General features: G+C 39.8%; 1 protein-coding gene across 1 annotated transcript; it reads right to left on the reverse strand.

Moving 5' to 3' along the window:
- Positions 1-202: 202 nt before the first annotated feature.
- LOC115408706 (uncharacterized) lies at positions 203-13,215 on the reverse strand. The gene is made up of 9 exons (XM_030119586.1): positions 13,074-13,215; positions 10,380-10,476; positions 10,123-10,297; positions 7,109-7,254; positions 4,808-4,993; positions 4,391-4,507; positions 2,627-2,713; positions 2,283-2,430; positions 203-1,639 (listed from the first exon to the last, which is right to left on the reverse strand). Exons 1-9 carry the CDS (start codon positions 13,085-13,087, stop codon positions 1,620-1,622), a joined length of 990 nt encoding a protein of 329 aa, XP_029975446.1. The 5' UTR covers positions 13,088-13,215; the 3' UTR covers positions 203-1,619.
- Between the last annotated feature and the right edge of the window lie 238 nt (positions 13,216-13,453).

Consider the following 13,453-nt stretch of genomic DNA (forward strand, 5'->3'; position numbering starts at 1 on the left):
ACTGTTACGAATGATGCAAATGTTGTAGCTAATCCAGCAGGCCAGAGAGGGAGCCTCATTTACCACAAACCTAACAGAAACTTCAGTAAATAATGGAGCTGATTTTAACCAGAGGAGATAAAAAGGCTGAAATAAATAGAACTCAAACTGTTCTGTGAAAGAAATGTATAAAAGAAAAAAAAAAAACAAAACAAAAGAGAGATCAGGTTTTAACATTTTATTCAGAATTAAATTCAATCTTCTGTTAAAAAAACATCAAAGTGCAGCAGAAAGTCAATGTTCCAGTGTTACAGTGGTTTCATTCACAAAGCGACTCCTGAACAAATGAAAGGTGTGAACAAGATTATGAAATGTATCAGAAACACCAGTGAAAATGTGATTCAGCTCTTCGAGGAATGTTTGAAAGCTGTGACCTAAATCTGGACTAGTTACGTGTCGGCTGCTGAAACAGGCAGACATGCCGCTGGACCGCCGGGAGTGTGTCGGTGAGGTTTGTTTGCGCACGCTGTATTTTTTGATGATGAAAGGTCAAGAAGAAGAAGCAGAGCCTGTTTGGCAGCATTGTAACCTACAACGTGCACAAACAACCTGCGGCGCACGTTTCCACTGCAGCCGTCGACGCTGCGATGCGACTGAGTCCAGAGGAGAAAGGTGTGTGAGCGCGCACACACACCCTGTAAACACGCACGTCAGTCTTCATAAACAACACAGAAACACAAAGACCTCACTTTCCGAAGTGAACATAATCATATGGAGAAGGGGATGTTTACGTACCAACTCAAGTTTTTCAGTTTAAAAAAGTAAAAAAGTGGTAAGGCATCTTGAAGATTTTTGTGGCATAGATAAATTAAAATAATCACAATTCAATGTGTTCCTGTTTGGAAACAAAAGACGTACGGAACAACCCGTCTACATTTTACATAAGTTACATTAATTCATCAAATTTCATCTCATATTTATTTATCCTGCTACAGTTTTTACATCAACTTCAGACAGCTGGGAAATATTTTACGTTTCATTTAATTTGTAAGAAAAGTGCATCTCGAATAGGGGCCGACAGTTTAAAGCTTGAATTTTTAGTTTGAAACTTCCTCACGCTGAACATCTCCAACATGAATAACAGAGATCCACCAGCTGCTTTCAGTAACTTCTCGTCTTCCTCACAGAGGTTAAATAAAACAGGGAGAAGCCAGTTTGAAGACAGAGAAAGTCCAGATATTTGAGTTGCAATGTAAAAAAAGAAACAAGCAAAGGCAAAAAAAAATTTTGTGAAGTACAGTTAAACAAAAAAAAAAAAAAAAAAGAGTCTAAATACATTCACGCATAAAGTGCAAGTTGGCCTCTTCTTATAAACTGGGCTCTGCTGAAGCTTGAGTTTGCTTTTACGGAAATAAATCCCGGCTGCTTAGTTTAATGCAGATTTGTTATTAGTATCTTCTAGACACTCTGGAATCACCTTTCTTATATTTCATAGAAAAATAAAAAATCTCATGTTTTCCGTTTAAAAACCAGCATTGTTTTGTTCTGTCGTGCGAGCGGAAACGCTTCAGCGGCTTTCGGAGGCTGCAGTCAGAGAGCCGCCGCGTCCGTCACTCCACCGCCGCGTCCAACTTCCTGCTTCACTTGCTGGATGAAAACACTGCGAGAGGAGAGGACACACACAAACACACACACACTGTGAGATAACAGCGGCTTCTGAAGACGGAGGATCATCTGTGAAGACATCAGGAACTAAGGATAGACCAATTATAGGCCTGGCTGATAATATCGGCCGATATTGGGCATTTTTCTAATAATCGGTATCGGCCTTTTTTTCCCACCAATAGCCAATAAAATAAATTTATTTAAAAACGTGCTCTTTGGATCATATACACAGCCGTCTCCCTCTCCGTCTGAAGTCACTGCTCTGGGCTGTGGAACAATGTCCCGCCCACAGCTAAATTTTGAAGCCAAAATGTTCATTTTTACTGCAAATGAATATCGGTTCAAAATATCGGTTTCCATAAGTACCAAGAATCGGCATCGGCCCTAAAAAGGCCATATCGGTCGATCCTTCTCAGGAACCCTGACGGATCCTCCACTATCTCCGGACTTTGTCTTTTCTAATTCTACCAGGACTACAAATCCTTGATGTGGGTGTTTTGAATTAGCGCTGAAACCAAACCTCATCCACTCTTTCTGGTTTTAAAGTCTTAATTGGTTTTGTGTGTTTGAAACATTCATCAAACTGATCTCGGGATGTTCGGCTGCTGCTTGTCTCTCTCTCTCCAGACGGAACTCACTCCTCTCTCTCAGGCCTTGTCCGAAGCTGCGCACCAGTCGGATGAGGCCCCAGAACAAAACCGCCTTGATGAGCAGAGAAACGAGAGCTCCGGTGACGGCGGCCGCCTCCAGGGTGTACACCGTGTCACTCATCCAATTCTTTATCACCTGTAATTAAAGCAGAGCGGTGTTTGAACGCAGGGATCCGCCTCAGACTGCAGACTGTGCAGGGAAGGGTCAATCTTATAAAACGTCACATGAATTTACAAATCATTGCTTTGGATCATGAATCGATGCAGGTGATTGAATTTCTGATTGAGCGTGGTCCAAATATTAAGAAGCAGATGAAGCTGCTGTCGCTCACCTTGAACATCAGATAGATAAAAAAGGCCACTTGAGGAATGTTCTGCAGCATGAAGACCCAGACCAACACCCTGGCTTCCTTCAAAACCTGAAAGTCAGACACGTGTTGAGATGCCAGCGCTGCTACGACATACAAGGCTGTATTGGAGCGAACTGATAAAATAAATGATGTGATAGATAAAGGTGACTACGGTATTGGCATCTTCCTGGACCTATCTAAAGCATTCGATACTATCAAGATTAATATCTTAATTAAGAAATTAGAACACTATGGCATTAGAGGCCTAGCACTAGATTGGTTTCGTAGTTATCTATATGGAAGACAACAATATGTTCATGTAAATAACCAAACTTCATCATGTAAATTCATCAATCATGGGGTTCCTCAGGGCTCCATTTTAGGGCCGCTTCTTTTCATCTTATATATAAATGACTTTGTTAACTCTTCACCTGTACCGCATAAAGTATTATTTGCAGACGACACAAACTTGTTTTTCTCTCATAATAACCCAAATATGCTGGAGCAAATCATAAACAGAGAGTTAAAGAAAACTGACACCTGGTTCAGATGCAATAAGCTTGCCCTTAACGCAAGTAAAACAAACTATATTGTTTTCCGCTCTAATAAAAAAGCAGACATTAAGCAAATATACCTACAAATTAATGGACAGAATATCCTACGAGTTGGCTTTACAAAATTCCTGGGGATTCTAATCGATGAATTTCTTAACTTTAAATGTCACATTGAAGACCTTACAAAAAGATTGTCTAAATATGCTGCTTTATTTTTTAAGTTGAGACATTTTCTACCACGATCTGCACTTCTCACCCTATACAAGACCTTGTTTGAGAACCATCTACAATATTGTAACATTATATGGTGTAATACATTTCCAACTTATTTACAAAAACTTGAGATACTTAAAAAAAAAAAAAAAAATTATACGAGCTTTATCATGGGCTGAGTTCAATACACCGACAAGAATACTTTTCTATCGCTATAAACTTCTGAGGCTTGCTGAACAGAACTACTTCCAGAATGCTTGTGTCATGTACCAAACTGTTCATAAACTAAATCATAAACTATGCAACCTCATTCCAATCTTTCATCCAATACACAAATATACCACTAGGAACATCAATAAAGTTACTGGAAAAAAAACGAAAACTAAAATGTACCAGCTTTAGTATTGTGTCCAGAGGACCACAGATTTGGAATGAGCTCGACGAGAAACTAAAACTGTCACACTCCATTTCCACCTTCAAAAAAAAAAAAAAAAATGAAAATACAACTCCTGTCAATGTATATTTAATTTCTTCATTCTGCTAAAAATCATAATTATAACTGGTGCTTGTATCTTGTTCTACCTATTAACATTTGCATCTGTTTTTGTACAATGACCATATAGAATGATCCACTGTTATGACACTGGGATTGTTTGTTGTGTGTTTGTTCAAGTCGTTTGTTTCCGTTATTTGTTATGTGTGGGCACCCGGGCCCCCTATCGTAAGCTTTAAATAGCTTTTTTGGGGTGACCCCTTCATGCATCAAATTACTCTAATATCTCTATGCAGCATGTCCTGTATTTTATGTTATGTTATGATGTGTAAAAAAAATAAAAAAAGTCAAGTCAAGTCTGTGTGTGTGTGTGTGTGTGTGTGTGTGTGTGTGTGTGTGTGTGTGTGTGTGTGTGTGTGTGTGATCAGGCTGGATTTACAGTGAACACAGGTGGGCAGATGGATGGGTGGAGGTGGAGGAACTCACTGCGACGGCTCCGACCGCGGCGGTCAGACAGGCCCAGACCACGCCGCATCCCAGGATGATGCCGTTCACAGCAGACATGGCCGAGTCCAGTATAGTGATGAGGATGCACAGACACAGCTGCAAACGTCAACACACACACACACACACACTCAGGCGGGGCAAACAGCTACGTGTGCTGGCTCGCATGCTGGGTTTTTTTTGTTGTACGCATTGAGAACACAACGAGAAAAACTGGCTCACATGGCGTCCTCGTTCTCTTAATTATCATCTTCAAAACAAACAGCAAACAACCTGTGGCACGTTTACACTCCGTACATTCCTGTCAGGGACCGAGTGAAACGCCAGCCGCTGTTGTCATTTCACCCGGCAGCAGCAGCGCAAAGTAAGCCCAGGTGCGGTGTGTGTGTGTCTGCGTACCTGGGCCTGCAGGTCAAAGGTCACCATGGAGAAGCAGAGGTTGAGCAGGAAGTACTGCTCCTGCAGGCTCTCCAGGGCTCCGCCAACGCGGAACGCCATCATGTTGGGACTGATGCGGATGAGCAGCACGGTGCAGAAGACGTGCACGGCGCCCAGGCACATGATGCACGCGAAACGGACCTGCAACTAACACACACACACACACACCGGATCAAATAAGAGCTTCATGCCACAGCCGGTCAGGGTCATGTCCAGAAAATAAACACAATGTTTCATGTATGAGAAGGAGAAGAAAGAAAAACTGGAGGGAGTTAAAACAAACTGAGCAGAATGAAGGTGAAAGGTCAAAAAAATGGATAAAGCTTCTGAAAGATACAGCGAGGAAAGAAGTCTGTGTCCTGAATAGAGATGCAATGTCAAAAATAATGTGGAGAATAACAATAAATATCATTTAACGATGACTGTTTGTTTGACTATCAGTTTAACCACATAAGAACTTTTCTTTTTTCAATCAGTGAAACAGCGTTGTCATTGGAGGAGGCAGGGTGAGCTGAAAAATACATAAAGAAGAAAAATTCTGAAAAAATACAGAGGAAATTTGAAATGTTAATGTGAATATTATTAAAATGTCAAGAAAACACTAAAATTTCCAGAATATTGTCAAAATATCTAAGAAAAAGTCAAAATGTCTAAAACGGGTGTCAAACCTATTTTGATTCAGGAGCTACAAACAGCACAGTTTGATGTCAAGTAAGTCAGACCAGTAAACATCAGCATTATAATCTATAAATAACCAGAACTGTACGTCTGTTTCAGAGTGAAAGTATTTAGAGCACACTGAGAAGTTCACTGTCCTATTAAAACATGTGACAAACCTGAAATGTGAACAGTGTCGTGCGTCAGTTGACTGCGTGCTTCACACCTGACAGATCAGTGGATTTTTAATCACAGGGCAATAAATATTCAGCCACACGTGGCTGGAACTCAAACACACCTGGATGTCTCATATTATTGTCAGAATAACTTGTGAAATTCTAGAATTTTTTCTTTCATGCACCCACATTACTACATCTGTGAAGTAATCCTGACTCTCTTCTTTCTTTCTTGCAAGTGTTTCATAACTATGCGTCATTAACCATTGTCTCTCTTGTTCATCAACTCTCTCGATCTTGATCCGCCTGCTTCAGTGGAGCTTTGCTGGGTTGATAAAAGAAATGTATCTATCTGTCATATCTCTTTCTATCTTTCTGTCCCCTCACCCCAACCGGAACAGCAGAAAGCTGCCACCTGAGCCTGGTTCTGCTGGTTTCTTTCTTTTAAAAGGGAGTTTTTTTTCCATTTGACAGTCACTTTATGCTTCCTCGTGTGGATCTGTTGGGTTTTCTCTGCAAAAGTGTCTCGAAATTACTGCTTTAATTGGCACTATATGAATAAAGCTGAATTGAATAAAGCTGGATTGATCTCCTGACCTAACTTGCCTCACAATAGAGTGCAGTGCGCCCCTGGTGGTCAAATCAATAATTGCAGTTAATGTTATAATCACAAATTTCATCTTGCTGCCTGATTAGACTCTGCAGTTCTAAAATAAAATTAAAATAGCTAAAATAAATAAATAAATAAATAAAAATAAAAAGTGAAATTGTTCCCCAAAACAGGAAAAAGTTTTGATGCTGTGGTTATGTGAAGGTTATTATGGTTTAGTTTTCCTGCTCTGGTGTCATGACATCTGAATTACAAGAAGCTTGACACCAGAAGGAGACAGAGAAGCAGCAGCGAGGTCAACATTTACACACGCTGCATGGTTTAACAAGTAGGAATGCAACAGTCCCGCCTAACCTTTAGAGAGCTGCCACTGAAAGCTGAATTTGTCCTCAGGTCTGCTGTCCTGTCAGACCTGTGGACTGATTCAGCAGGAGCCACTGATGCCACTGCTGTTTCCATGAACCAACAGCGACATCTAGTGGCGCCGTAACAGAACAGAGCTTCACTGCAACTTCAGCACCTTTCACTGTCAGTCTATGATGTGATGAGCTGGGATGTTTAGACCAGGGGTGTCAAACATAAGGCGCAGGGGCCAAAATGAGGCTTTAATCCGGACCAACAAACCATCAAGCAAATTGGAAAAACAATGAAGAAACCATCGACTTTTCAACATAGCTCGTTAAAACATTGATTCAAAAGGTTTTAAATACACAAGAGAAGGTTTAGGGACATTTCAAAAAATTTTGCACCACAACATTTCATCAGATTTTGCTTTATGTTGACACTGTAGTCGTATTAGGTACAAACTGAGAAACCCACCAGCAGCTCCTGTCTGCCTTGGGACCCCTGCACTGCGAAGTTGACCAGCGAGCGAATCATGACGACCAGCACAGTGAGCACGAACGCCACCAGCTCCTGCCGGTTCTCCTGCAGCACGCCGCGGCTGATGTAGTAGATGCAGAACACTGCAGAGAGAAACGTCAAAAAAAAAACACTGTCACAGCTGCACTCTTCCTGCGGTCGACAGTTTTACTGGGATTGATGAGGTTTTTCTAACTGTGCTGCGACTTGACTGGATTTATTCTGATGTTATGATTGTGGAATCTTAAAATAAAAAAGAGTGACACTTCTGCTCCTGTTCAAGACTACTACGATGTTTTCTTAAGTACCAATGAGGTAGTTACAATCTCTTAATGTCCATAAAGAATATCAGCTGGAGGTTTAAAAACAAATGTTTGAAGTAATGTTAGAACTTTTAGGTTTTTTGGGGGGTTTTTTTCTTGTCTGAAAGAGTTGAGCAGTATTGTAAAATACAAAGGGAAGTGAGAGAAGATGAGCCTGATTAAGAAAGCTCAGTTTGACACTGGGGTGAATGTCTTCTGTGATTGGATGATCGTACTGAGGAAGTCCTGCTGGCTGCTGGAATGACTAACTTATTTCCACAGAGCTCCACCACGCTGCGGTCTGATCATTCTTCACTCTTGCCAATATCGCAAACGCTCTATAAGTCACTCTATAAGGTGCAGCCCAAACTTCAAATAGTTTAGTTTAGTTTAGTTTATTAAGATCCCCATTAGCCACTGAAATCTCAGTAGCTATTCTTCCTGGGGTCTTTCCAAATTCATTACATAAATTTTATTATAATATAGGCACACACACACGCACACACACACACACACACTGAATATGAAAGCCCAATGTCAATCCTGATCCCATTATTTTCAACTCTATGGATACACAATATAAAACATAAAACGTCAAATACAAAATATAATACAGCTCATTTTAAATATGTAATGTTAATACATACATGTAGCGCTAAGTAAAATACATACAATAACAAAATTCATCAAATCATTGTGTAAATAGGAAAAGTTTCAATTTTTTCTGAAATAATATTTTGCTTGTTTCCGACAATAAGAAAAGAGGTAATGCATTCCATGCAACCATGGCCCGATAAACAACAGTGCGCTGCATTTGACTGCTTCTACACACAGGGAGCAAGCCTCTCACATTACTGCTTTGACGAGTTGCATAATTATGAACATTAGAAAAGAATGAAAATTTACCATAAATAATTTCTGGTGTTTTGGTTATAATAAGATTTCTAATTAGTGTCAACAAATGATATTTCAGCCGACTCTTTACCATCAACCAGGCAAGCTCACTGTGTATTAATGTTACACTGGTTCTGTAAGGGCAACCCAACACAATGCGTGCTGCTTTATTCTGGGCAACTTGTAACCTGTGCAAATTATTTTCACTAGTGTTTGACCACACAACAGATGCATAATCCATTTGAGAAAGTACTAATGACTGAACTAGTTGTTTGGCCAAATGTTGTGGAATCCATTTTCTACAGTGTCTAATCATGCCCATACTTCTACCCATTTTCTGCAACATGTAATTTATATGACTGGTCCATGTTAATTTGGAATCTACAATTACACCCAATAACTTCATTTCTTCTATCTGTTCAATTTCAGTTTCTTCTAATTTTAAGTGTAATTTATCTTCAACTGTTTTCAACATGTATTGTGATCCAGTTAACATACATTTAGTCTTCTCTGCATTGATTACTAACTTATTATTTCGAATCCAGCATGCTACTGTTGCCAACTCCTCATTTAAGATGTTGCTGAGTTGTTGTTCAGTAGGTGCAGACGCATATAGTGTTGTGTCATCAGCATATATGGCCATGGTTGCATGTTTTAATACAAGTGGAAAATCATTTGTAAAAATAGAAAATAAAAGGGGTCCCAAACAACTGCCCTGGGGCACTCCACAACTCATTCCCTCAGTCACAGAATAACTACCAATAAAAGTCTGTCAATCATTCTGCTTTTATTGTTGAACAGAAGTCATCGTTTTTCTGAAGCTGCCTCAGCAGTTTAGGAAGGGCAGTTTGGTTTGTGGCTGTCTGTGTCGGACTCTCACACTGCACTGAATAATTTGACAAATACAGAATGTTTAAATAAAAATCTGACAAAGTTGTTTCTTTCTAAAAATAAATTACACAAAAAGTCCGGCCTCTACTATGTAGTTTAAAATCTGTCTCACTTCATCTGTGCAGCACAGCTGCAACTATTAGTGTAAATTGCAATATTTCCATAAATTACATTATTTTTAGCACAAGTTTGTTTTTTAGTCGTTACTTTTGTAGACATGATTTTTCTTTTTTTAGAAAATAGTCTTGTTGGTGGTTATCTGTCTCTACATTCATCTTCTCCAGTTTCTGTCATGTGATTAAGGGAAACTTCTGCTTTCGGCCATCAGGAACGTTTATCTGAAAATGATTTGTCGTCCACTTGGACAGTTTTATTTCCCTTCTAAAGTTGAAAAAAAAAATACAGATGCATTCATATTCTCGAAACAGATAAGACAAATAAAAGATGAATTAATAAAGCTTCACTGTTCTGTATTTTTTTTTTAACCTTAACAAAAATCTCTTTAAATTAAATATCAAATGATTTTCACCTTCATGGTGTATTTCCACTGATTTAGTGTTTTATATTCTTAGTCACATCCACCAATCGAAGCAGCTGATACTCTGACATATGGGAAAGATAGGGGATCGATCCTGGAACCTTCTGAATGAGAGATGACCCACTCCACCACAGCTAGTGTTCTTTCCATTGCTTTAAAGCTGTGTTTTCACACAAAGCTTATTTTTCCTTTAAACAAAGCGACTATGAACACGCCACAGTCTGCTGGAATGTGTCACTGTGTATTCATCATACGTACAAAGACTTTTCTGAGTCACAGCAGATCTAAAAGGTTCAGCCGGTTGAAGTAAAGGCCGAGGACGTCTCCTTCCCGATGATCAGACTCACATATTCCGAGCAGCTGGATGAGCGACACGGTGAAGTTGTCCTCGTCGAACACGTCCTTCCCCATGTGCTGCCTGTAGATGCTGAAGATGGTGAGGCCGAGCAGCGCCAGCAGGGACGCCACGGTGAAGCAGAAGTACAGCTTCAGTGGCCAGGACAGCTCCGACCACGACTTGATCTGCAAGACGCAGCAAACGCGTTCACTCTGGCAACTCAAATCATCGTTTGACGCTTTGGTTTTAAGGAGCGAAGCGTCTCACGGGGCCACATGGAGTCGGGATCAGCTCCTGGTGTCTGGGCCTCAGGTTCGGAGACGGAAGCTCTGAGTCCTGCTGAGGCGGACTGCCCAACAACGGACTGGAGAAACAGCACAAAACAATAATTCAGTATGAACTTCTAGTTTCTTTAAATGTGGAGCCAGCAAACAGGTGAAATAAAGACAATGGAAGAAACGGACAAACGAAACACATAAAGGAAGAAAGCTTAGATAAGAAGGCTTTACAATCACATAGGGATTATATCAGCATGGAAGACCTGAAAGCACCTGAAAAAATAAAATACTTGATTTCTGATTCTAAGGTGACAGAAAAAACATGTGAAACTGATCAAATTGACAGAATAAAAATCCAAAGAAAGTTTATATAGATTATGTATCTCAGCAGCCTCAGTGTATGAACCATTTCAGTCTCATTTGTCACTGTATTTAAAGCTTTAATTATCTATTCTGCTTTTTTTCCCGGTAATTAAGTAGATTATATATTCACACACCAACATCAACACTGCATTTGCACAAGTCAAACACCACATTAAGTCATACAAAGTAAAAAACACAAATCGATGTGAGATTTTGCCATAGATACTAATGTTTTGAGAGGAGTGAAATAACAGAGTCAAGCTTTGTCTCTCTTTTAGTTCCAGTCAGTGCACCAGATTAATGCGTCGACCTGCAGGTTGGCTCTCGCACCATCTTAAAGCTTCACAGCAGGAGCGATATAATCAGGACACCTTGATGGAAACACATCCAGCTGAAGTTTACTACTTGCACAGAAACAGTTTACTTCTACTTCATTCATATCAAGTGACCACAGTGAGACACTGATCAGTCCTTTCATCTTATAGAATAGACTTTATAAACCTGTGCTGTTGCTCCTGGGATGAAGCCACGTGTTTTATTACAGGCTTGGTGTTTTTATAGGCTTCTTTAAAACTGAATGAAATGAAGGGAGCGCGAGACAAACGCATGACAAAGCAATGCACTGCACAACTATGCTGACAGGCATAACTCAGCCACCTTTTTGAATCTGAGGGCAGCTTTAAGAACAGAATAACTAACGGACAAATATTCAATTGATTCTTTTAGCAGATTTCAAGGATCTCAGGTTGAATCAGTGTCTAAATGTGTATTTATGTGTGTCACATTCAGCAAATAGTAAAAAATAAAAATAAATTAAAAATAGCTCTCGCTTCCTTTGAGGTTAAGAAGAGTTCTGCTTCACCCAGCTTCTCATCTGCACATGACAGGATTTATCAAAAATGACAACGCTCATTCTTGATGGTGCAAGCCTGGGTTTCCCGTCTTCCTCCTCCACCCACAGACTGGTCCACTCATCTTTTCTCAAAAGGCTCATAGGAACGCTTTGCTCTGCCATAGGAGAATCTACAGAAAAGATTCTTTCTCGGCTCTCAGGATTTCTGAAGGTCAGCTAAAAGTCTAAACTAAACATGTGAAAATGGCATTCATTTTAGTGTTTGTTTCAGGGAAAACTAATCTAAAAAAATGCAGAAGTATTTTTTATCACAAATGTTACATTAAGTTAGATTTGTGATAAAAGTACTTCTGCATTTTTTTGTGTGTTCTCATTTTTTCAAATACCCCTAGTTCAAGTCTAAGCTGGTTCTGAGGGCCTTTCTGGGTGGAGTTCAAATGTTCTCCTTCAACCTGTGGGATTTTCCTCACAGTCCACAAATAGTGTAGATCAGGGTGTCGAGCAAGACCTGAGGGCCAAAGCCAGCCTACAAGAAGCCAGCAGGCAAACATCGCAAAGACTGAGTTGATTTTCTTAAGAGAGCTTTCCTAAGAGCAGTGGACACAATACAACACAGTGCTGAGATGTTGTGATGCTGGCGACCAAAATAGCAATCGCCTCAAAGCCATATCGTCTGGGTGAATTTGTAAAAAAATACATGCAAAGGCTGCAAAATGCAAAAACTTTATTTTGCATAGTTGAAATTGACTTTGTATAAATTGTAGTCATTTTTGATACTAATTATTCTTAAAGCTATAAACTTTTTCAAAATGCATTACCCGCCCCAAAACAAAGAAAAACTGTAGAGTGTGTATTTGCAGGTAGTTCAGGCACTATTTATAAAAAATCTGTCTCTCTGTGTTTGACCTGCGATGAACTGACGACCTGTCCAGGGGCTCACCTGCCTTCACCCATAGTCAGCTAGAATTCAGCAGCACCCAACAACCCTGAATTAGATAAAGGGGTATAGAATACAGAGAGCAATATTGCATGAATGTATTAATTAATATACCGTACTAATTATTACATTAATATTGACCAATATTACAACAAAACTCCTGGATTTCCCCATTTCTAAATAATGATGGGTTTACTGTCAAGCAGTGGCAACAGGTCCCAGACACTGAGAGAAGTGGACTTTAATTTTAAAATACCATTTATTTTGTTGTATGTTTAAAAGGAGCTATAATGACCTGTTAGTCCTCCACTTTTTTTAAAAGATGTATATCAAAAAAATCATTCTAAGTGTCTCTTTATAAACCCACGTGTATGAAGCCATTAAGAAAATTTATGTCATTCAAAAAAGCCGTTATCCTGGAAAACCACCAGCCTGACAGCGTCTAAACACTTCATACAATCAGCGCCCGACAGGTTGTTGTGACACTTGAAGTGAATTTAATAAGAACATAAGAGAACGTAGTTCCTCACCTTATCTCGTCCATTTCGCAGGACTGCCGGAGCAGGAGCTCACATTCCTCACGCCGTTGAATGAGCCGCGCCTCCACTTCCAGAAAACACAACTTCAGTCTCACATTTTATAACGTGGTGTAAACAGGAAAAACAGAGCCAGCCTCGCTCTGCGCTCCTTTAAAGGCGTCTGTCACTGAGTCACTGACACTCTACTGCCCCTACCGGACGGAGGGAGAAGACACCTCGCGCTGCACCTCGATTTTTTCCCCTCTATTTAATTCTTTAATTTCTTGACTATTGACATTGCAGATTCTGAATGAAGTCATCCAAACTATGATTGAACGTATGTGACCAATAAAGTTGTGTTCTTACGGTGATGTTTTGCCACAAAACATAAC

This window comes from Salarias fasciatus, chromosome 20 (assembly GCF_902148845.1).
Source record: "Salarias fasciatus chromosome 20, fSalaFa1.1, whole genome shotgun sequence".
NCBI lineage: Eukaryota > Metazoa > Chordata > Actinopteri > Blenniiformes > Blenniidae > Salarias > Salarias fasciatus.